The sequence below is a fragment of the Lentinula edodes genome (assembly GCF_021015755.1).
Source record: "Lentinula edodes strain Le(Bin) 0899 ss11 chromosome Unknown C8R40scaffold_3, whole genome shotgun sequence".
Taxonomy (NCBI): Eukaryota; Fungi; Basidiomycota; class Agaricomycetes; order Agaricales; family Omphalotaceae; genus Lentinula; species Lentinula edodes.
In genome coordinates this window covers 59,051-78,807 of record NW_025764309.1, presented here as the reverse complement: position 1 = coordinate 78,807, position 19,757 = coordinate 59,051, and the positions used below count along the sequence as shown (strand labels likewise).

General features: G+C 45.9%; 12 protein-coding genes across 12 annotated transcripts; 6 read left to right on the top strand and 6 right to left on the bottom strand.

Moving 5' to 3' along the window:
- Positions 1-793: 793 nt before the first annotated feature.
- On the bottom strand, positions 794-2,854 carry C8R40DRAFT_1082207 (brg1-associated factor b). The gene is made up of 11 exons (XM_046227186.1): positions 2,796-2,854; positions 2,635-2,734; positions 2,326-2,586; positions 2,073-2,271; positions 1,929-2,023; positions 1,757-1,878; positions 1,551-1,702; positions 1,379-1,496; positions 1,143-1,319; positions 961-1,080; positions 794-900 (listed from the first exon to the last, which is right to left on the bottom strand). Exons 2-11 carry the CDS (start codon positions 2,651-2,653, stop codon positions 862-864), a joined length of 1,302 nt encoding a protein of 433 aa, XP_046090623.1. The 5' UTR covers positions 2,654-2,734; positions 2,796-2,854; the 3' UTR covers positions 794-861.
- Positions 2,720-5,417, top strand: C8R40DRAFT_1244242 (NUC169 domain-containing protein). The gene is made up of 8 exons (XM_046233603.1): positions 2,720-3,105; positions 3,155-3,303; positions 3,357-3,582; positions 3,639-4,282; positions 4,332-4,579; positions 4,628-4,761; positions 4,812-4,999; positions 5,057-5,417. Exons 1-8 carry the CDS (start codon positions 2,731-2,733, stop codon positions 5,319-5,321), a joined length of 2,229 nt encoding a protein of 742 aa, XP_046090622.1. The 5' UTR covers positions 2,720-2,730; the 3' UTR covers positions 5,322-5,417.
- A 1-nt stretch (position 5,418) lies between these two features.
- Positions 5,419-6,062, top strand: C8R40DRAFT_1082203 (uncharacterized protein). The gene is made up of 2 exons (XM_046227185.1): positions 5,419-5,871; positions 5,924-6,062. The coding sequence occupies exon 1, from the start codon at positions 5,460-5,462 to the stop codon at positions 5,652-5,654; it is 195 nt and encodes a 64-aa protein (XP_046090621.1). The 5' UTR covers positions 5,419-5,459; the 3' UTR covers positions 5,655-5,871; positions 5,924-6,062.
- Positions 6,041-8,146, top strand: C8R40DRAFT_1082201 (uncharacterized protein). Its single transcript, XM_046227184.1, has 16 exons — positions 6,041-6,064; positions 6,171-6,241; positions 6,295-6,410; positions 6,509-6,558; positions 6,619-6,646; positions 6,700-6,711; positions 6,761-6,781; positions 6,835-6,887; positions 6,938-7,116; positions 7,172-7,317; positions 7,374-7,398; positions 7,461-7,473; positions 7,528-7,537; positions 7,599-7,618; positions 7,676-7,885; positions 7,937-8,146. The coding sequence occupies exons 2-16, from the start codon at positions 6,199-6,201 to the stop codon at positions 8,058-8,060; spliced, it is 1,050 nt and encodes a 349-aa protein (XP_046090620.1). The 5' UTR covers positions 6,041-6,064; positions 6,171-6,198; the 3' UTR covers positions 8,061-8,146.
- Positions 8,147-8,190: 44 nt separating this feature from the next.
- On the bottom strand, positions 8,191-9,114 carry C8R40DRAFT_428617 (uncharacterized protein). The gene is made up of 3 exons (XM_046235038.1): positions 8,809-9,114; positions 8,572-8,607; positions 8,191-8,520 (listed from the first exon to the last, which is right to left on the bottom strand). Exons 1-3 carry the CDS (start codon positions 8,996-8,998, stop codon positions 8,321-8,323), a joined length of 426 nt encoding a protein of 141 aa, XP_046090619.1. The 5' UTR covers positions 8,999-9,114; the 3' UTR covers positions 8,191-8,320.
- C8R40DRAFT_428668 (uncharacterized protein) lies at positions 9,101-10,217 on the bottom strand. The gene is made up of 6 exons (XM_046235039.1): positions 9,970-10,217; positions 9,749-9,884; positions 9,558-9,683; positions 9,442-9,506; positions 9,363-9,386; positions 9,101-9,274 (listed from the first exon to the last, which is right to left on the bottom strand). The coding sequence occupies exons 2-6, from the start codon at positions 9,839-9,841 to the stop codon at positions 9,184-9,186; spliced, it is 399 nt and encodes a 132-aa protein (XP_046090618.1). The 5' UTR covers positions 9,842-9,884; positions 9,970-10,217; the 3' UTR covers positions 9,101-9,183.
- On the top strand, positions 9,840-10,496 carry C8R40DRAFT_1234003 (TATA binding protein-associated phosphoprotein; the record flags this gene model as incomplete). Its single annotated transcript, XM_046233347.1, has 5 exons — positions 9,840-9,924; positions 9,981-10,046; positions 10,104-10,198; positions 10,249-10,317; positions 10,371-10,496. 5 exons carry the CDS (start codon positions 9,840-9,842, stop codon positions 10,494-10,496), a joined length of 441 nt encoding a protein of 146 aa, XP_046090617.1.
- Positions 10,497-10,580: 84 nt separating this feature from the next.
- On the bottom strand, positions 10,581-11,966 carry C8R40DRAFT_1158261 (Ribokinase-like protein; the record flags this gene model as incomplete). Its single annotated transcript, XM_046229713.1, has 8 exons — positions 10,581-10,735; positions 10,789-10,857; positions 10,916-11,145; positions 11,207-11,271; positions 11,321-11,495; positions 11,550-11,714; positions 11,769-11,812; positions 11,865-11,966. 8 exons carry the CDS (start codon positions 11,964-11,966, stop codon positions 10,581-10,583), a joined length of 1,005 nt encoding a protein of 334 aa, XP_046090616.1.
- Positions 11,967-12,105: 139 nt separating this feature from the next.
- Positions 12,106-13,000, top strand: C8R40DRAFT_1014281 (uncharacterized protein; the record flags this gene model as incomplete). Its single annotated transcript, XM_046222907.1, has 5 exons — positions 12,106-12,153; positions 12,209-12,290; positions 12,346-12,449; positions 12,506-12,688; positions 12,740-13,000. Coding segments are annotated over 5 exons (678 nt in total), but the record flags the coding sequence as incomplete, so codon positions are not given.
- A 191-nt stretch (positions 13,001-13,191) lies between these two features.
- C8R40DRAFT_1165786 (RNA polymerase Rpc34 subunit-domain-containing protein) lies at positions 13,192-14,919 on the bottom strand (the record flags this gene model as incomplete). The annotated part of the gene is made up of 7 exons (XM_046230747.1): positions 13,192-13,851; positions 13,907-14,086; positions 14,146-14,289; positions 14,352-14,464; positions 14,517-14,581; positions 14,642-14,796; positions 14,845-14,919. The coding sequence occupies 7 exons, from the start codon at positions 14,917-14,919 to the stop codon at positions 13,192-13,194; spliced, it is 1,392 nt and encodes a 463-aa protein (XP_046090614.1).
- Positions 14,920-15,392: 473 nt separating this feature from the next.
- Positions 15,393-16,421, bottom strand: C8R40DRAFT_1034376 (uncharacterized protein; the record flags this gene model as incomplete). Its single annotated transcript, XM_046223426.1, has 2 exons — positions 15,393-15,599; positions 15,654-16,421. The coding sequence occupies 2 exons, from the start codon at positions 16,419-16,421 to the stop codon at positions 15,393-15,395; spliced, it is 975 nt and encodes a 324-aa protein (XP_046090613.1).
- A 476-nt stretch (positions 16,422-16,897) lies between these two features.
- C8R40DRAFT_1035411 (uncharacterized protein) lies at positions 16,898-19,593 on the top strand (the record flags this gene model as incomplete). Its single annotated transcript, XM_046223501.1, has 12 exons — positions 16,898-17,067; positions 17,129-17,310; positions 17,376-17,461; positions 17,526-18,182; positions 18,210-18,248; positions 18,303-18,464; positions 18,534-18,683; positions 18,738-18,798; positions 18,856-19,034; positions 19,102-19,212; positions 19,267-19,351; positions 19,409-19,593. 12 exons carry the CDS (start codon positions 16,898-16,900, stop codon positions 19,591-19,593), a joined length of 2,067 nt encoding a protein of 688 aa, XP_046090612.1.
- Positions 19,594-19,757: the final 164 nt, after the last annotated feature.

Sequence of the window (19,757 nt, the reverse complement as noted above, 5' to 3'; positions counted from 1 at the left end):
TTCGGCTAAGGGTCCGAAAGCGGTCGAGAGCACTTCCCAGCAGTGAAAGCACCCAGAGCATGTTGCTTTCGGTGCTTTCAGCACTGGGATCTGCTGGGATCTGCTCTCAGGCCTTAGCCGAATATCCAGGTTTTGCAGATGATCTCTGGGCTAATCTTCATTTTTTTTGTCTACATCCACAAACAAGGCTAAGCAAGGCTAAGCATTGCTCCAATGATGTGAGGAGGCTGATTTCGTCCTAGACTTTCGGAACCAGCTGTAATTCGTTGGTTGCTTGAATTTTTTCCATCTATTTGTGTTGATTTATCTGTCCAATATTTTGCCCTCAAAAGGATTTCAGCAATAGCTTTTCGAAACCCGACGGCCCCGGCGGTCCCCCTCTCGAGCCTGGGCCCAAAAATGTATTGGACAATAGCAGGTAAAAAATCCATATACAAGCAAACCTTTTCGCAAAGCACTGTAATAAGTTCGTACACCTGCCTTGTTCAATTTCTATGAAATTGTGGGACCGGTCTATCCGTCCCAGCAATAGTAAATCCGGTCGTTTCGTTCACAGAAATCTTTGGCGAAACAATGGGATGTCACAGCTGTGAGACATAGCCAAGGAACAATGTCGGTACGCTGACCCCTCCTCGAAAATTAATTTGAATGTATGGGCTTGCTCCCATCCTACGTTCTCCAGCGTTCTCTGCGCTCGTGTCGATAACATGTCCTTGCGCTTGGCTTGCGTTATAAGTACAGCACTCTACCAGTACAGGCCATGGTATTTCAAACGTGGAAGGACAAACATTGCCAGTGGACCGAAATATCCATTTATTCACAATCGTGGAAATTACATCAAGATACCTAATCGATTCATCTTCACTTACACCGTTGCCCAACGATAGCTTTTCCATGTTCCTACAATGTTACAATGTCAGTTCCTGCAACTCCATGGAGACATAGAAGCAAAAAACGCACCTGCCACTCTTCACGACTGATCCATAGTTGATGAAACGTTCCAAGACTGGCCAAAATGCTGCCACCTAACCAACCACCGTAACGCCGTTCGATTGGGTTTCCAGGAGCATGTATTTTGAACTTAACAAGTGATGCAATGGTCAGTCATAAATTGAATTGTGTCGATTGTGTGAACACCATACATGCGGGAAAGACCGAGCCAATTCTGATCCAAGACGATCAGCTAGTCCGGAAAACAAACTTCCACCTCCAGTCAAGACAACATTGCTTATCAGAACCTGGCGCAGTTCAGGATCACAGGCCCTTAGGGAGTCAGTAATAAGACCTGGGATGTGTTTTGGAATGTCGGGGTTTCCAGCCTGGCACACAACACAAAGTAAGAGATGTAATATGTGAGAGGCCAAAAATTCGGGCTCACCACAAGTTGTGGCGAGTGGTGAAAGTACATTTCACCAACGCCGAATCTTTCAGGACCGAACCAAGCATTGTAGCCTGTCGGGAACTCGTATTGTTTGTGTTGGCGGTGTTGTACAACCCTAGAAGATACCGTTCAGTATCCTTTTTTTGAGGGAAAAGGGCATTCACTCAACTGGTCATTCCACCCTTGGTCTAATACTCCTGCTACGCTCTGTACCCATTCTTCTACCTCGCGAGCTTCGTACCATTCGCGCCATGACTGAGTGGTCCCTGCCAAACGATCTTCACGTAATGTGTATCGAGGGGGTGCATTAGGTTCGACAGCCTTCGTCAAGTAATTAGGAAGAGCAAAGAGCCAAGTATGTGTCAATTTACATACCTGTTTACTAGAAATGAGCTGGTATGGATATAGGTCTGCCGGACGACGGACTGGGTTTGGTGCGGTAAGAAGATGTCGTGCATGGGCATGAACGAGTTTTGGTAAGCTAGAATGCTGAAGCCCTATGGTCAAATTAGTTGAATTTGATGCTACGGGAGGGAGAAGTACAAACCCTTCCGGAGAACGAATCCGTCCACGACTGGCACAACACTAGCTGTTGATTGTCCGATGTCAATGACAAGAGCAGAACCTTTTCCTGCAGCAAACCTGGATAGCTGGGTCAAATTTTCAATCAAGCGCACCTATTATAACTCACGTATTTAAAACACTTGTGTTTGCGATATAGAAAGCAGGAACCTGGAATTCTTCAAACATGATTTCCGCCATGCGTTCTCTGTTAGCCGTAGTGTTCCATGAAGGTTCAGTGACGAGGATTGGATGTTCGGATGCAGAGCAGCGCATAACGTCTTCTAAAGCATGTCGAAACAGAGCAGGTATTGGCCCAAAGTCTGTAACTGTCGGAAATCATGAACGTGAAGTATAGTCAAGCTTATAAAATGATAGCGTACTGAGTCCGTCGGTAATGGGATTACCGATCTCCATATTCGCTCGCCAGATAGAGGGACCCGAGTGCCCAAAGAAGCTCTTTGCCTTTGCTACACTTTCAGATGCTCCAGTTTCGTTCATTCTTACGTCTCCATTGTCTGAATGTGCAGACGGAGGAATATAACCATAAGACGAGGGAATGATTGCTTTTGGGGCGTCATCGCCGGCGTAACCTGCGCGTAACGAGGAAGAGCCAATATCAATAACAAGTGCAGAGACTTCATCTGTAATCGGTGTAAGTCATTGGCAAATGTGAAGCTAATCAAGCATACCTCCTCCGTAGTTCACCATGCTTCATGAGTTCGCGTTGTTTGCACTTGTTGAAGAAAAAATTAGAATTTTATGAACAAGCGCCCAAAAGAATCGTTATGACTATTCAGGCTCGAAGTTCAAAAAAAAGAAAGCAACATGGTCAAGACGAGTCAGCCGATACCTTCAATGAAGCTGTCAACCTAGAGATGCTCAGCGATGAAGAGGACAGGGAGGACGTTGAGTCGGACAACGGAGAGGTGGACGAGTTTCCCGAGATAGATGCTGGTAGCGACGAAAGCGGCGAAGAGGACGAGACTTATGAGAGCGAAGAAGATACCGGGGCTAGTGAAGAAGGAAGCAGCAGCAGCTCGCATGAACAGCTGCACATTTTTCCAGAAGCGAAGACTATCGTCTCAGACATAACTGGTCAAGAAAAACGCGTATATCCTGAAATAGAGCCAGATTATGATTCTGATTCCTCAACTGAAGATGTAGGCTCAGCAGCTCTCTTTCAAGATACCATCTAAACGCGATATCTAGACGCCAAATCGAGTGGGGGACATCCCGATGCATTGGTATGATGACTTACCTCACGTTGGCTACGATATGGATGGCAAAAGAGTCCTAAAACCCGCTCGTGGTGATGAGCTGGACCGTTTTCTTAAGACCGTCGAGGATCCGAACTCTTGGTTAGTACTTTATTTGATGTTAATATGTGCACGGACGTTTAAAGGCAGCCCAGGACCTCTGCATTCGACAAAAAGGCCCAGGCCGACAAACCTCTCACAGCTGAGGAGCTTGACATTATCCGCAGATTATATGCGAACGAAAATCCCGATGCTAATTATGACCCGTACGAACCACTGACTGAATGGTTCACTGGTCCAGGGAAAGAGGAAATTATGCCTCTCACAGCTGCCCCTGAACCGAAAAGACGTTGGATTCCCAGTAAATGGGAGCATAAAAAGGTTTTTCGAGGAGCTCTTCATTCAAACTACTCTCTGACATAACCTCACACGCAAAGGTGATGAAAATCGTCCGTGCAATCAGACAGGGTCGAATATTGCCAAATAGAACCAAAAACACATCTCAGCCACTATTCTACTCTATATGGGGTGATAGTTCCTCTTCAAATGCTCCCCCACTGCCTGCTCCAAAACCGTCATTGCCTACCAACTCCGAATCATACAATCCACCTGAGGAGTATCTTCCAACAGAAGAGGACAAGAGGCAATGGGAAGAGACAGATCCAGAGGATCGCGAGCATGATTATCTTCCACAGAAATATTCTGCGCTGCGACTTGTTCCAGGATACGAGCGTTTCATTAAAGATCGCTTTAACCGCCAACTTGATCTGTACATGGCGCCTCGCGTCCAACGGGTCAAGTTGAACATAGATCCCAACTCCTTGATACCCAAACTTCCAAGCCCTAGTAGCTTGAAGCCTTTCCCAACGTACAAATCTCTTCAAGTTGTGCACACACACATTGCACGATGTATCAGTGTCAGTCCAGATGGTGCTTGGGTTGTTAGCGGGGACGAGGGCGGGGTTGTCAGGTTGTGGGAGGTGAATGTAGGACGAGAGGTCAGGAAATGGAAATTCGACGGAAAGATAGGATCCATTGAATGGTGCCCCAGAACAGATGTCAGCTACTTCGTTGTCGGCACGTAAGTATCGTCCCATCTGACTTCATGTTGAGGTACTAATTTACAGTAGCGATGACATGCTGCACTTCCTCATTCCACCCAACTTACCAGCCTCCATCCTGCAGCTCACTCAGAGTACTTTGGCCCCGAGTACATTACCTCCTCCCCCTGAAACGCCATCACCTGTGAAGTGGTCAACTCCCTCCAGCAACACATGGACAGACGAGACTGCTGTCCTAACCATTCATCTACCTCCTTCATCTGGTCTTCCGACCCAGATCACTTGGCACCGCCGAGGAGATTATCTGGCTTCTGTTTGTAGGTCTTCTAGTATCTCTATGACCTACTAATTCATGTATGTTCCAGCTATCGGTGGTAGTCAAGGAGCTGTTTGGATTCATCAGGTGTCTCGGAGACATTCTCAAGCTCCGTTCAAGAAGGTGAGAGGGAAGGTACAGCTAGTTCTCTTCCATCCCATGAAGCCTTGCTTCTTTGTCGCCGTGAGTTTTCCCTTGCTTTACACTTGAATATACTCCTGACTATGGTACAGACCCAACAATATGTCAGGATGTACAACCTATCTGAGCAGAAGTTATTAAAAACACTTCAGCCTGGAATCAAATGGATTTCTTCAATGGATGTTCATCCGTCAGGAGATCACCTCATTGTCGGAGGCTACGACAGGAAATTATGCTGGTTTGACTTAGAGCTCAGTGACAAGCCGTATAAAGTCCTTCGGTAAGTTTCCTGTCCGTAGCGTCATGGTGTATAGCATAACGTTTTCTTCACTCTCAGTTACCATACAAGGGCTATCCGCTCCCTGCACTTTCATCCAACATACCCGCTATTCGCGTCGTCTTCGGATGACGGGGCCATCCAGATTTTCCATTCTAGAGTGTATAATGATTTAATGACGGACCCCCTCATAGTTCCCCTGAAAATTCTTCGTGGGCATGAGATTACGAAAGGTCTAGGTGTTCTTCAAGTTAAGTGGTGCAGTCGGCATCCTTGGCTTGTTAGTGGAGGTGCGGACGGTGCTGTCAACGTATGGTGTAGTTAATTTCTTTGTATGCATGTTGAGCTTGCTATCTTTGCGATATCTCCTGATACACATATCTCCGTTGGAAAATACGATTCACGCTCCACGCCGGTCGAGAATATTCTTCCTTAGCCTTTAAGGAAGTAGTATTTCTATCTAATGTCTTGCATAATCCCACATCCATCGTCCTGGACCCAATGTGGATTTCCGATATTACCTTTTTTTTCACAGATGATGTTGTACCTTGCATTGCTTAGTCTCGATTTCAATGAGTTGGCCGTCCAAGTATGCTTTATCACATTGGCTGGCTACCACTGGCTGTTAGCTGGCGGAAAGTGCCCCAGGAGATTCTAGCGTCCTGTGGGCGTTCGCATCGGTATTCAGGTCAGTCAGGGTCAGTCTCAGCCACACAACAGGCCACAACAAGCTTCTCAATTAAATTTTCGATGTCACTTCGCGGCGTAAGGCAATAATAATGCTTTCGTTCTTACCATTCACTTGCATAGTTCATCATCATCGAACATCACTGAACATTGATGAAAGTCCATGTTTCTTTTCTCAAAACTAAATTGTATGCGTTGCATGCATCTCCTTCGATATGTCTCCGACAGCCCAAGTATCAGGGAAATTGTCAATTCTAGTTTGGTGACTGACAGCGATGCAAAAATTAAGCTCAACACAAAGTGAAAAGAAGTACGGATCCCGTCATCACTCGGGTGCAAAAAATTCTGAACGTTATCCACGGATCCCTATAAACTGACATGGTGCGTATCTTGTCCCTAGTTCCTTGTCCCCTTTGTCCCCTTTGTTTGCTCCTCGCTCACTCTTCTTATTTCTTCTTCACACCTGCTCCTTCGATCTCGTTCCCAGTTCCAACAGTCTTCGGAAGCAGTATTCGATGGTTGACTGGTCCGATTCTCAAGAAATTATGCGTGACACTCGTATGTCACGGTGCTCGCAGTTTTTTTTGTGGCTTCGTTGATTTTTCCTCCAGTGGCATTTGACCGAGTTGTCTTTTGTTTTTTGGGGGTCACGCTTTGGGAATTATTCTCCACTTGGGACTTCGAATGGTCCCTTTTGCGGGGGCGACGTAAACTCCGTTGGCCTTTGGTAGGGTACATTGAGGTCAAGCTGTCAATCGTACTCATCATCTTTCATAGGGTATGATCCATCGTCATCGGATTTGTTGGCTCTCTGAAATGTTGATAGTATTCTTCTTCCTATCCCGCTATTGTATCTTGTTGGCTTTCGTTGGAATGTGCGTAGATCATCGAGTTCCGTTCGTTCTCGAGCTACTGATTTCGGGTGCTTCTTGCAGAATTGTCTCTCTATCTGTCACGACTCGGGTGTGTACGCTGTCGTTTGTGATGTCTCTAATATGAACCTCTTTTTTCTATAGATCAATTGCGGAGTGAGTTTGATTTACGCCTCGTATAAGTATGTTCTTATCCACCGGCTAGGCACTCTATGTGTTCAACTCGGTGAGCTGATAAATCTCATACTATCCTATGAATTTTAGCTAACAGCTTCTCAGTGGGCTGGAAATATGACTCTGTTATGCTCTTCGACGTCTCTCATGCTTCGAACGTCAGTGTTGGTACGATTCCGTGAACTTCATTCTCACACTCACTTCTCAGTATCGCCTTGTGGGAGCGCAAACTGACCGTTGTAGTTCCGCTTGGTCTGTTGTGTGTTGCATTTTGGGCAATCCTTTACCGCACTATGTTCATAGTGCGAGCGGATTGGAGCGACATCGCTCGAAGCTGCGTTGTAACTTCAACCGAGCCTTCGTTGCTCAACGTAACTTTCTTTTTTAGTAGGTCATAATTCATTCGTCGCATGACGTGTTATTCACCTTGGGACCTGTGTAGCTATGGGATTCGACTTTGTGATCCTCGTTTACACCTATGTCGCGCTGGTCACAAAACATACTGCACGTACAGATCTATGGAAACTTCTGTTTCATGATGGACTCGTGTATTTTTTGGTGACCTTCTGTGCTAATTGTATTCCGGCGGTGAGTAGTTCTGTCTTTCCCAATTCCTCAATGATTTATCGCGTGCTTCTGCACAGGTATTCAATGTTCTGAACCTTAACAGTGAGTCTCGTCGAGTAGTTTGCTTTTCTGATGGCCTGATGCAATGTGACGCTTCATCTCAGCTCCTATGAACGTGTAAGTTTCCTTTTGCATTCCATATCTGCCTTGCTAAAATTGTGTTCTTCCCAGTGTGGCCACAGTAAGTATAGCTTCTTCTTGTTACATTTTATGTAATAGCGAGGACCTGATTCTTTGTTCAGACCCCAGCGGCAGCTGTAAGGTATTTCTTTTCTGTCCAATTCCCGGTCAAGCATCAGTGTCATTGTTCATCCTACAGTTCTATCGCGTCCTGTCGGGCCGTCATGAGGTTGTTGGATTACACGTCCGGTGACGTCTACGTGCATTCCGTGTCTGGTGCCGGTCAGTCTTCCGGAAACAACGGTACTCGTCAAGGACACCCTCGTGCATCAGCTATGGTCCCAAAGTTCGCGACAGCGCGGCCGGAAGTATTGGTAACTACTGAGCATATCACTATGTCAGAGTTCGTGTGCGTGTCTACTACCTTCGCTGTAACGATAGCGGCTGAACTTTGCAGCAGGACGGACTCCGACTCACCTTACACAAAAACTAGTCATTCCATTGGGAACGACCTTGAGATCGTCGAAGCTACTGATGATCACAAAACATCCCGGAATTCTTCTGAATGCACTTCGCTCGTTTGACTGCTGAAGATTGTAGACGATTCGGTTCTTATGTAGTTCTCGTTGGAACTGTCAGCTTTGTCCAGTTTGAATGATCCAAAAGGTGTACCTAGATTGAATTAGATTGAATTGTCCGACAATGAGTATGTAACAGAAGAACCATGGACAACTACAACCAGAATGAAAATTTTAAGAAAGGAGGCACTACGATCGCGAAAAATAGCGAGAGTATTGGAGCGATAGAGAGAGCATCCGGTATATGTATCAGAAGAGATGCATTCCTATCTTCTTCTTTTCGAACGCCCTGCCTTACGCCGCGCAGCTACTCCTCCTTGTCTGTTCATTCCGTTTCGCGAAGGCTGTGCTGGAAGACCTTTGGACAAACGCCATTCTTCTCGCCTCGACCCTCTGGGACCGTGAGTCGAAATAGGTTTCGATAACGAATCTTCTAGTCTGGTAGAATCATCTACCTGCATATAGTCTGAATTTGGTCAATTAAAAGGACCAATTATAAATATTGTTTGACGCAAACCTGCGGAATTGTTGGTAACGTCCGATGGTCCTGCAGCTGTGAAAAGGAGACAAATCGTCAATGATCATTCAATAGGCACCACATTGATGAGTGAAGGATCCATGAATTTTCCGTAGATTGAACTTTAGAGACGTTGGGTAAGGTGTGAATTGCGCATCGCCTGCACGAAGAAATTCATGCTACCCGGGGAAATGTCGTCTGGGTCTAGCAGACCAAAGACAGCAAGCCAGCACGAACCTGGCACGCCTGCGGCATCGATTATATTATCATCCAGAGCCTCGTCACCGTCTTTATCCTTCGAAACAACAGCCCCAAGTTTGGCATTTAATCTATGCAACCGTGCGGCTTCGGCCGCAGCATATACACCAGCTTCACGCTTCTTGGAGCGAAAGTCTCGTTTGACTTTGGATCTGAGTGATTTAGCCATTGTAGTGATGGGCAGGGCGATGATGAGAGATACGGGTGGTGGGATGCTTTTGGTGGTATGTGGAAGAGTAAAAAAATTTTGTTATCACGTAATCGAGCCGGCTCCTTTTGTTCAAAAGGACAACCAGTGCAAATTCATGAATTTTATAAGCTGATGATACGACAGTTTTGGCGCAGACAATCAATCTAAGTACAATAACATACAACGGTTCCGAAAGGAAGATAACACGAGGTATATCTTTGCAAGCTTGAACGAAGATAAGCGACTGAGTCTGTACTGAGCATGAAGTCAACTATGAAGGATCCTCTCTACGATTAGAGGTATGATTGAATTGTTGATCAGATAGATAACAACCGAGACATACCTAATGTACAGGACGTTGTTACACCTGGATATGAGTAAAATGAGCCCAAATTCGACATACATGAAACAGTATTGCTCACCGAACGAGAACTTCTCCAAGAGTGCCGGTTGATTTTCCATCCTGGAATTCCTCCGTGTTCACCATCTAGAGAAACCGTCTCAACGAAGAGCCAGATTCCACAAAAGGAAAACGCGCCTGAAGGTTCATATATCCATCCGTACTAACAAGGAAGCCCTTATACTCTAACCCCCATTTTAGCAGGACACGGATGGATTTACCGGTGAGCTCCTGAATGAAAGGCTTTGGATTCACTGGGTTTACCTGGCCAGCAGTACCATTTGATCGTCAGTATCGCATCGAATTATTTATGAGAGAGGTGGGCGTACCGCAGACATGATGGTTGAGAACACGTGCTTCACGAAAAATTGGGCGCCCAACTTCCAACTGATTGAACTTTGTTGAACATTGACCTTGGCCATGTCAGACCGCGAAGGTCTCGGTGCTTCTTCCAGCGATGATGATCTATCCCTCCCCAAAGCGACGGTGGCCAAGATGATCACAGGTAAGCAATGCGCTCTCTTGGTTTTTCGCATATGAGAATTCTTACCTGTACTTCAGAATTACTCCCAAAGGACGTAGTTTGCGCCAAAGAAACGCGCGACTTGGTGATAGAGTGCTGTGTAGGTGAACATACTCTCTATTTCGTATCCGAGGATCAGGATGATTGATACCTCGACGTAGAATTTATACATTTGATATCATCTGAAGCCAATGACATCTGCGAGAAGGAGTCAAAGAAGACGATAGCTCCTGAACACATAATCAGTGCGCTCAAGGTGTGTTGAATTTTTGATGATTGATATTCGAACGTAAACATGCGCTATAGGCCCTTGGATTCGACCAGTTCACTTCGGAGGTGGAAGACGTTTTGAAAGACCATAAACAGCAGCAGAAGGTGCGTGGTCACAAACTCTTCCGTGTTTCATTATTTCTGAATCCTACTCACAGGATCGAGAGAAGAAGGTTTCGAAATTCGAGCAATCGGGAAAGACAGAAGAAGAACTACTTGCGGAGCAAGAAAAACTATTCGCAGCAAGTCGTGCTAAATTCCAACCCTCAAATGCACCCCAATGACACAACGAACTTCGATGTTCTATCTTTTTATCTTTATTCTTCCATTTGTATTACCACCCGATGTACCTATATTCTGCTTTGGGCTTACTCATGACGTGCCCTGCTTTTCAACGCTTCCAGCCTGCGCCTTGGAGAATCGTTATTCCACTGCTCCAAAGCCCTGTCACCACTGGATGTGATCGCAGGCAGTCCACTCTGCTCGATGACAAACGATGCAGAAACAGTCGCATAGAACACCGCTACATTTCCAGGTAAGAACTGATATGTATATGGTGACGGCGGTGTTACACACCTTCGTATACATCCCCATTGGCTATTTGAAGACCTGCACTAAGCCCTCCGAGAAAACTGTTACCAGCACCTGCCAAATGAATCCATCTCAGTACACGGGGCCATACAATATGTTTCTAATCTCTCACCAGTCACATCTACAATTTTTGACGCATCGGCTTCCGTCCAAAAAGCATCAACCCATTTTCCACCCGTCTTTCTTCTGAGAACATATGCCCCGAGTTCGCCGCTTCTAATAATCACTGCGTCCTTCACACCAAGCTGTATGAATCGATTGGCTGCTTCTTCTATGAGTGGCTTGCTAATTGGCCGCATGATTGGAATGGAGAGAAGTGACAGGGCTTCTTCAGCATTAGGACTAACGACATTGCATGAATGATTGTCTCATGGGATTATATCGCACCCAAAGGATGGCGCACCTCAGGATATCTATTGAAGGCAAAACCCCGATCAAAGCAGGCAGCTCTTTGGGAACACATCTGTCCTTGAGAACGATGAGAGCTATTCACACCAAAAAGGAGGAAATTGCTAACAGGTATCGGTTCGTAAATCGTCAGTGGGTTCCAGCCTTCCACTTCTTCGGCCTCAGAAATGATGGTGGATGCTCGGAGAGGTGAACATATAAAATGTAGCATTCTAGGCCTATCCAACGCTGTGTTGGTCAAGTCTCTGGGCGTAATTCTAATTCGAGGTGTCAGGTACTCGAACCTGTGGGCATAAATTGAACCTTTTTCGTATGTACTGGAACAGAGAGCTCCGTACCCTCTATGGTCACCTCTGTATATATTCATAGCCCGAGTGGTTCGAGCTTCATTCTGAGGTCTGAATAACCACATTTGATCGCCGTATGCTTTCAATTTGTTCTCGATTTCAGAAGGAAAATCATATCCCTTATCGACAATCATCCCAACCTGTTCAGGAGGTAGCCTGAAATGACATCTGTTCGTAAGAGCTCGAGGAATAGTGGTTAAGACAATTCACCATATACGCGTTCCAATTGTAGCATATGTACCTCCTCCACCGATCTAAGCATCAAGATTAGGCCAAGATAGAATTCGCCGATGGGTTCGTACTTACTTCGAACGTAGATGCTTTAGTGGATTTACCTTCCAAGTCTGTATAAGAGAACTCATCTATGATGAACATCCCCAAAGTAACAAAAGTTTTGGAGCAGGCCATGGCGGAAATGAGATAGGAATAGATACTTAGATAAGTAGATTAAAAAGCGATCCGTCGGAAGCTCCGACCGAGCTCCGACCCGCGCCCATCGACGATGAACCACACTGTGTTCAAAACAACCAACAGCGACATTGAATAAATGCAGGTCTGGGCAGTCGCATTTGACCCTCCTAGCTTCACAGAGGAAGTAAGCCGAAAGTCAATCAGATGGTTCATTATCGTCTTACATCAGTCATTTCAAGCTTTACCAGAAGGGCCTTCTACTCGTCGATCCAGCTAGTTCTGCAAGGATAAAGAGGTTCTATAGACGCGAAGATGCTTGCAGTGAGTGCATCTCTTCCTACTGTCTTATCCTATGACCGTCTAAACAAGAATGAAGGAGGGCTTATTGCGCGCCTTCTGCCACGGCTTTTGCTCAAGGATCGAGGAGTTGCACCCAGTATGATGACTTTTGCTGCTACGGAAGCTGGTAAACCATACGTGGTAAGTTATTTCATACTCCTCAGAGACAGAGACTATCTCATGAGCTCGTCTAGTAGACGACGCCAAATATCGATCCCCCAATCGCCTATAATCTGTCTCATGACAATGGGTCTGTAGTCATGGCCTTTGCAGATGGCAAGTCGCATCCGCCTGCATACAGCATAGGCGTAGACGTGATGAAAGTTCATCTTCCTCGAAGAAATTCGTATCGCTCGTTTGTTGACACGTTTCAGGAACAAGTACTTCTTTACCGTCAATCTGGTAATTACGAGGAATAACTTCAATTCTAGCTTACACTATTGGAACGAGAACTACTGTCTCCCGCGGTTTCAGCAGACGAAGGGCTCCGGAGATTCTTCTGGATGTGGACTATGAAGGAAGCTTATACCAAAGCCCTCGGACTGGGGCTCGGTTTCGACTTTAGTCGTATCGAGTTCGATGTAGTGGCAAACCGTGTGCGGGTAGACGGACAAGTACCACAGGGATGGATTTTTCACAAATTCCAAATGACGGAAACAGGGGAACAATATGTAGGCGTAGTCGCGGAGCTCGTCGAAGGTGTGGAGACAATAGTAGTTCCCGAAACAGATCCAAAGCCATGGTTCAAGTCTTTTAGAGCAGTCACATTTGTGAATCGTGCCATAGAAGAGCTTACACAAACTGAATGAGCACTGATTCTTCTTGCATTTTGATGATTCATTCCTTTTCATACAGATACACCGATATTAACGAGTTCGAACCCCTACTGAGCATCTTCAATCGCAGCTACGGTACCACCTTCCAACCAATCACCATAATAAACGCATTCTCCGGGGTTTACAGGCCCCCCGCTCTTGCAGAACTCGAAGGACGGGCATCCGCCACAAGGCGCTTGAGACCATCCGAGAGATACACGTTCTTCTCGAATAGCTCTATACACGCTGCTACCCGCTTCATCAAAAGAAAAGAATGGTGAGGGGGAGCGTTTCATAGATCTTGGCTTGCTTCGGTGTGAACGACTGTCGTCTGAATCAGAGCTAGAATCTGAAGCATACCGACTCTTCTTCCCTTTCGGCCTTCGTTTATTCGTCGATTTCTCATCACTAGATTCCTTATCAGACACATCCGAGTCCATTCTCTTCCTCTTTGACTTCCTTCTGCTAGTTTTAGATGAGGTAGCGTCGGAATCATCAGAGCTTAATCCCTTCTTGCGTTTAGCATTTTTCCCAGAAGAGCTGTCATCTTCTAACTCCGAGTCATCGACGGTCCTAGATTTTTTGTTCTTTCGCCTGCTCGATCGCTCATCGTCTCTTTCGTTATCAGACGAGTGGTGCTTTCTTTTCTTTTTGGAACGTTTTTCGTCTGCAGAGTCATTATCGTCTATGGCGCCAGAATCCCACAAGGAACTTCCAAAGGCGGGAAGCTAGAATTTGATGAACTGAGGTTGAACGCTCAGCCGTCAGACAAAAAACACGAACCTTTTCAATCTCCCCATCTAAGACCAATACATTCAAAAGTATTTCAACATGTTCAACGGTGAGATCGGTTTCTGTAAGGCGTGCCTGCTTCAAGGCATTCCGGACCTGTTGGGCGGTCGGATATTTGGGAGCTTTAGCAATTGGATACAAGGCACCGTCAGTCTGCCGTCCACGAAAGCTCTTGAGAGATATGGTCAGCTAAGAATAACACACGAGTCGGAAATTTCCAGAAAGTTTACCATGTCGCGTATGAATTTGAAGCATGCTTTCATCAGGGTTTCAATGAATTCGGTATCAAATTCACCGTCAGTGAACCATGGACCGCCTGTTAAAGCAACGGAAGGTGCTAGACCTTCAAGCATATATATCTTGCGGGTCGGGTGCTAGCCGGAAATACTTATTCGTATAATAATGAACTCTGTGAATTTGTGTAATGACAACGCACTTGGACTGATGGTACTTTTTTGATCAGCTTCTTCTGCTCCAACGTCTTGATACATCGATCCAGAACAGTCTGGTGAAAATTGCTCTTAGCTTTTAAATGCTTTACCCATATGCCTGAGGGATCGATCAATTCAGAAACTTTGAATATTGGGCTCAAACCACACACCTTCATTCTGAGCTCCTCTGATATACCCTAGAACAACTTTTTCTTCTTCTGAGAGCCCGACATTTCTAGATGTTCAAAATCAAATTGAAGGACGCATCTGCTTCAAAGCGGAGATCTCAACGTACGTTGTATGTTCCGACCTAGTCACAGCTCTAAAGATAAGAGCGCCTTTGCTATTCTTGAGTGGCTTGAGAAGACCAACGGCAAGCAGATAATTCAGAGCATCTTTTCGCTGTGCTGGATCCGCGATGATGGACTCTGCCGCTTTTGCGCTGAGTTCCTGTTACGATTTGTGTTTAGAAGCCAGTTGAACAGCCGAAGAACGTACATTGTTTGGAGATGTGAGGGCTGCTTGATGTAAACTACTTTCAAGCTCATTCGGAGGTCTTGTGTTTTTGCTCATGGTAGTGAAAAAGTAAGAATATACATAAATCGTGACATTTGCTCACGCGTCGCGTATCCTGTCGCGTTTGTGTTCTGGGAACGGTTCTGATTTTGAATCTGGTTACATGCTTTTGAGTGGACATTGTGATCATTCAGTCCGAAAGCCGACGAAGATTTACAAACCCTCGGCTTACCGATTCATATACCACCTCTATGGATCGTATATGCTTTTCAAAGTTGGCTTCCTCGGACGGACGATAAGAGCGCAGCTTTTCCTTTCTTCAATTGCTCGGTGGCTTTAATGTTAAAAGTGTTTATTACTTATTACCATTATCGCGACATCCATGGGTGATCATTAATAATAACAGGAGAGCTACAATGTACCCTGGAGATTACGGCGAAGAGCAAGTAGGTTATTGAGCTGAATACATACATTTGCCATTAACAGAGGAAGGGAATAAGAAGGAATCCGGTGGGATGTGAATCTATAGCTCAATATGCGAAAAACAAATCAGAGTAGGGATCGATTTCTAAATATTCGGGGCTAGAGTTTAACTCTGATTTCAGCGGTTGGGATTGCCAAACCCTATGCCTGTCGGAATCTTTGAGCTCTTTCGAGCCCCAATGCATCCCGCTCAATTCAAAAGTCTGCAGATCAGGAAAAGCATTGAGAGCCCCAGCAATACGTTCGTAGAAGGTCTGTGAAGTATGATATGAGAATGATGTTGTGAAACATATAAAGTAACAACTTACGACATCGGGAGCTTCAGGAAAGCTGTACGTTGTCAATAATTGTACATGCACAAGACATTGCATCCTCTGCGACAGCAGCTGCAGCAGTGTAGCGGGAGCAGAGCTAGTCGTGGCGCTTAGGATAGCGATACCAGCAGTGGATTCTGACAGCCGGGTGGCGACTTCTTCTGTAAGATCACCAGCCGTCAACTGTACACTTTGTACAGGTCTAGAGGGAATGGTGACCTCAGCTGCAAGGGAAGAGCCAACAAAGTGTTGTAGCTGAGTGACCGATGAAGGTGCGAGGGCGGATGCGGGGCGTCCGAGGCCACAGGGTGTGGAATCGACCTCCAGTTCTAGAAGCGCAGGTGTGTTCTTCAAGAAATTGGAGACGTGCGGGTCCAAATTGAACGGACAGGCGAAATGTACGAGTCTAGAAAGCGAAATATCTTGTAGAACCCAGCTTGCAGTAGGATCGACAAAAAGGCGCAGAGAGGTGAGCTCTGTCATGCTAGCTAACGCGCGCGAGACTTGTTGGTAGAATGGTCGGAGAAGGGTAAAATAAGAATCAAGTTCCATCGAAAAAGACCGCACGTAGTGCGCAATCTGTGGTTTGCGAGCTATAGTGAGCACTACGCCCAGGTTTCGACGCGACGAAGAGATCGAAACATGTCTGTATAGCTGTCTCTGGGCTGCTTGATGAGCAGAAGAGCATATGTATGAGAGACGTGCGAGGTCTGTGGGTGCAAGATTTGCGCAGACAACATCTATGAGCTCGAGGGGTAGCATAGTGAAGGACATGGTGGAAGAAAGATGTTGGAGTGGGCAAAGGGCTTTAGGAGGCAGGGTCAGGAAGAATATGATGGCCGTTTTTTGCAAGTTCTATGTGTCTACCTTCCAACGTGTGAATGGGCAAATGGATGGGCGAAGAAACATGATGAAAAGGCTGGACTGTACACTTATATATAAGAGACGGAGATTGTTTACTGAAGCATGAGGCATTCAATCGATGGAATGGTGAAAAACTTAGTACAGCTTGCCAGCTAAAACGTTGATGGAGTTTATGTCAGCCGCTAATTTACTTCTCTCGCGACTTAGTCCCACAACTCTGATGCACGCTTTATTTCGCGCGTCCATCTCAGCTGGTCGTTCTGCCACTATAAGCTATCCCAGGCCCGATGCTATCGGTAAGATTCTCTACGGCCACAGCAAACACTATTCTAGTCCTGTAATATCACAAGACCTTCCTAATTCTACGCAGTCTAATGCTCACTCCGGTCAGCAGCTCTCTCCACCTCACTGCATCGCGACGTGGCCTAATCAAACTTCTTTGCTACTTAGCACCCTTTCCAAGCAGAACTCATACCTGCGGCGGCTTGTCTGCTCTTGATGCCGGTTCTCGAGTCATTTTGACTGGCTGGTTACTTCCTGAGCGGTGATTATCTCTAAATCCCCATATATTCTGATTTCCTAAAATTAGTCTAATCCACCTGAAGAAAGGGAAAGCTTGTGTCTTTTTTTCCCCTCAAGGATTCCTTTGGGACAGTCCAGCTCATCGTTAATAATTCCGAACAAACTCGTGAAGACTTGGCCGCTCTTTCAAAGGTTCCAACCGAGTCATCTGTTCTAGTACAAGGTCAGGTACTACTGCGACCCCCTAGTGCCCGTCGTCCCGTTAGTCCTGTTGTGAAACATGATCCACGTATTTTGCTGACCAGTGATGTTCCAAGGGGCCAACAGGAGAGATTGATGTAGAAGTAGAAAAGTTTATCGTTCTGAATGCTGCGGCAAGCGATTTGCCGTTTACTCCCTCCAATATCCACAACCTGGTAGGCTTTACCGGAGAATTCGGTCTTTGTTTTGTGTCCAATGATATGTTATGCATTAATGCAGCCAAGTGAAGACTTGAGGCTCCGATACCGGTTCCTAGATCTGCGCAGGACAATGTTGTCTGACAATCTGCAAAAGCGAAGCCAAGTAGCTCACCTGGTCCGTAACACCTTGCACGATAGTGGTAAGGTCGTTCTCATTCGGCTTCACATTGGACTGATGATCACACCATATCTAGGTTTTGTGGAGATTGAAACACCTGTTCTCCTCAGATCCTCTCCCGAAGGCGCGCGTGAATTCTTGGTTCCGACTCGAACCAAAGATGTGTCGGATTTTCCGGCATTCTATGCTCTACAACAATCCCCACAACAACCTAAGCAATTACTGATAGCTTCTGGTACCGTAGACAAGTACTTTCAGATCGCAAAATGTTTCCGCGATGAGGACGGTCGAAAGGACAGGCAACCGGAGTTTACTCAGATAGACATGGAAATGGCCTATGTATCCTGGGGTCCAATGGATTCGATCGGTACTTCGTCATCAGGATCTCAATGTTCGGGGACCTGGCGCATTGGTGGGAGCGAAGTTCGCGATGTGGTTGAAACCATCATAAAGAAGATTTGGAAAAAAATAGAAAACGTGGATCTTCCCTCATGTTTCCCAGTGATGACATATAACGAAGCCATGACTCGAGCGAGTACAATAAAGTATGAACCTCCTGTCGTTTTGCTGACTGGGAACTCGTAGTTCGGCTCTGATAAACCTGATACTCGGTTTGGCCTCGAGGTATGCTTTCAGTGCGACTGAGTGCTCAAGTAATTCACTCAACATCATTTTCAGATTTCCGAAATAACTCCGTTCGTTACTCCAACTCAGAAGGCTTTGCTCGAAGAGAAAGATGAGGTCCTGGAAGCAATTATCATACGAAAATCTCAGGAGCCTGGTTTCTGGCATATTGCCCGCAAATGCGAAATAGACCCTCTAGTTGTATGTGGTCATAGAGTGAATAGCGCTGATGACGGCCTCTGGTTTTGATATTATCCCCAGGAGTCTATTTCGATAACCGGAAAGAACGCAGCAAATTGGCTTCAAGAAAGCAATACTGTTGGAATTCCTACGTCTGCGGAGGTTACTGAATCTCAATGTCCCGATATCAATTCAAAGCTGTCCATTTCTGCTGGAGATACCGTCTGGTTGGCGCGTCGATCCCGCGTACCAAATGTAGGTCCTTATTGTTGGTGACACTTGCCCTATTTTCAAGTGTTTGCACTTTAGGGTGGCTCAACGCTTCTAGGGCGTCAGAGATTGCGTCTACTAGATGCGGCGTCAGCAGCTCGTGAGGCTCTAAGTTGTTTTTGTCAAACTTGTTCATGACATTTCACATCATATCTAGGACAAGTAACTCTCCCGGAAGCGCCTCATTTTCTCTGGGTCACCGAGTTTCCCCTATTCACACGTTCTGACGACGACAAGGACTTTTTGGCAAAAGGCAGGTATAGTAGCTCGCATCACCCTTTTACTGCACCAATGTGGCAGGATATCAAGTCTTTGTACGAAGGCAAAGTAGAATCTGTGCGATTCCAGCTCTTCTCCTATGCTACTGTGCTTACACCATGCAATTGAATATCGGTTCTTCTAGGTTCGTGGACAACATTACGATCTAGTACTGAACGGGGTTGAGATCGGGGGCGGATCGGTTCGAGTTCACGACGCTTCGCTACAAGAGCACATCTTTACGAACGTCCTTCAAGTATTTGGTGGCTTCCTTTCAAGTGCTCCACTCACTTATGCGATTCATGTGTAGTTGAGCGAACAAGAGAGAGCACCCTTTGATCAGCTGTTGCACGCCCTTCGATGCGGAGCACCTCCTCATGGAGGAATAGCCTTGGGTTAGTGAATTGTAAAATTCGGACTGCTTTTGCTTTGAATTCTGACACATGCTCCAGGCTTCGACAGATTAATGTCCATTTTGTGTAAAACACAATCCATTAGGGACGTGATCGCGTTCCCGAAGACTGCTGGAGGCGCGGATCTGTTGTTCAAAAGTCCAGCACTGGTGCCGCCGGATGTATTGGAGCCGTATGGGCTTCAGCCTCGCAATCCCGAAAAAGCCAGTAGTTCATCCAGCTAGCTGGACCACCGAAGACAATATTAAAAGTAATATATATTGAGGTATAGGTCAAGATCTCTGATTCTGCCTATGAAGGCATAGTGTAAATCATATGTACATAGAGTGGAAAGCGCATAGAAAGCCTAATAATTCAAAAACATCCAATCCCAATTCTTTGCATATTA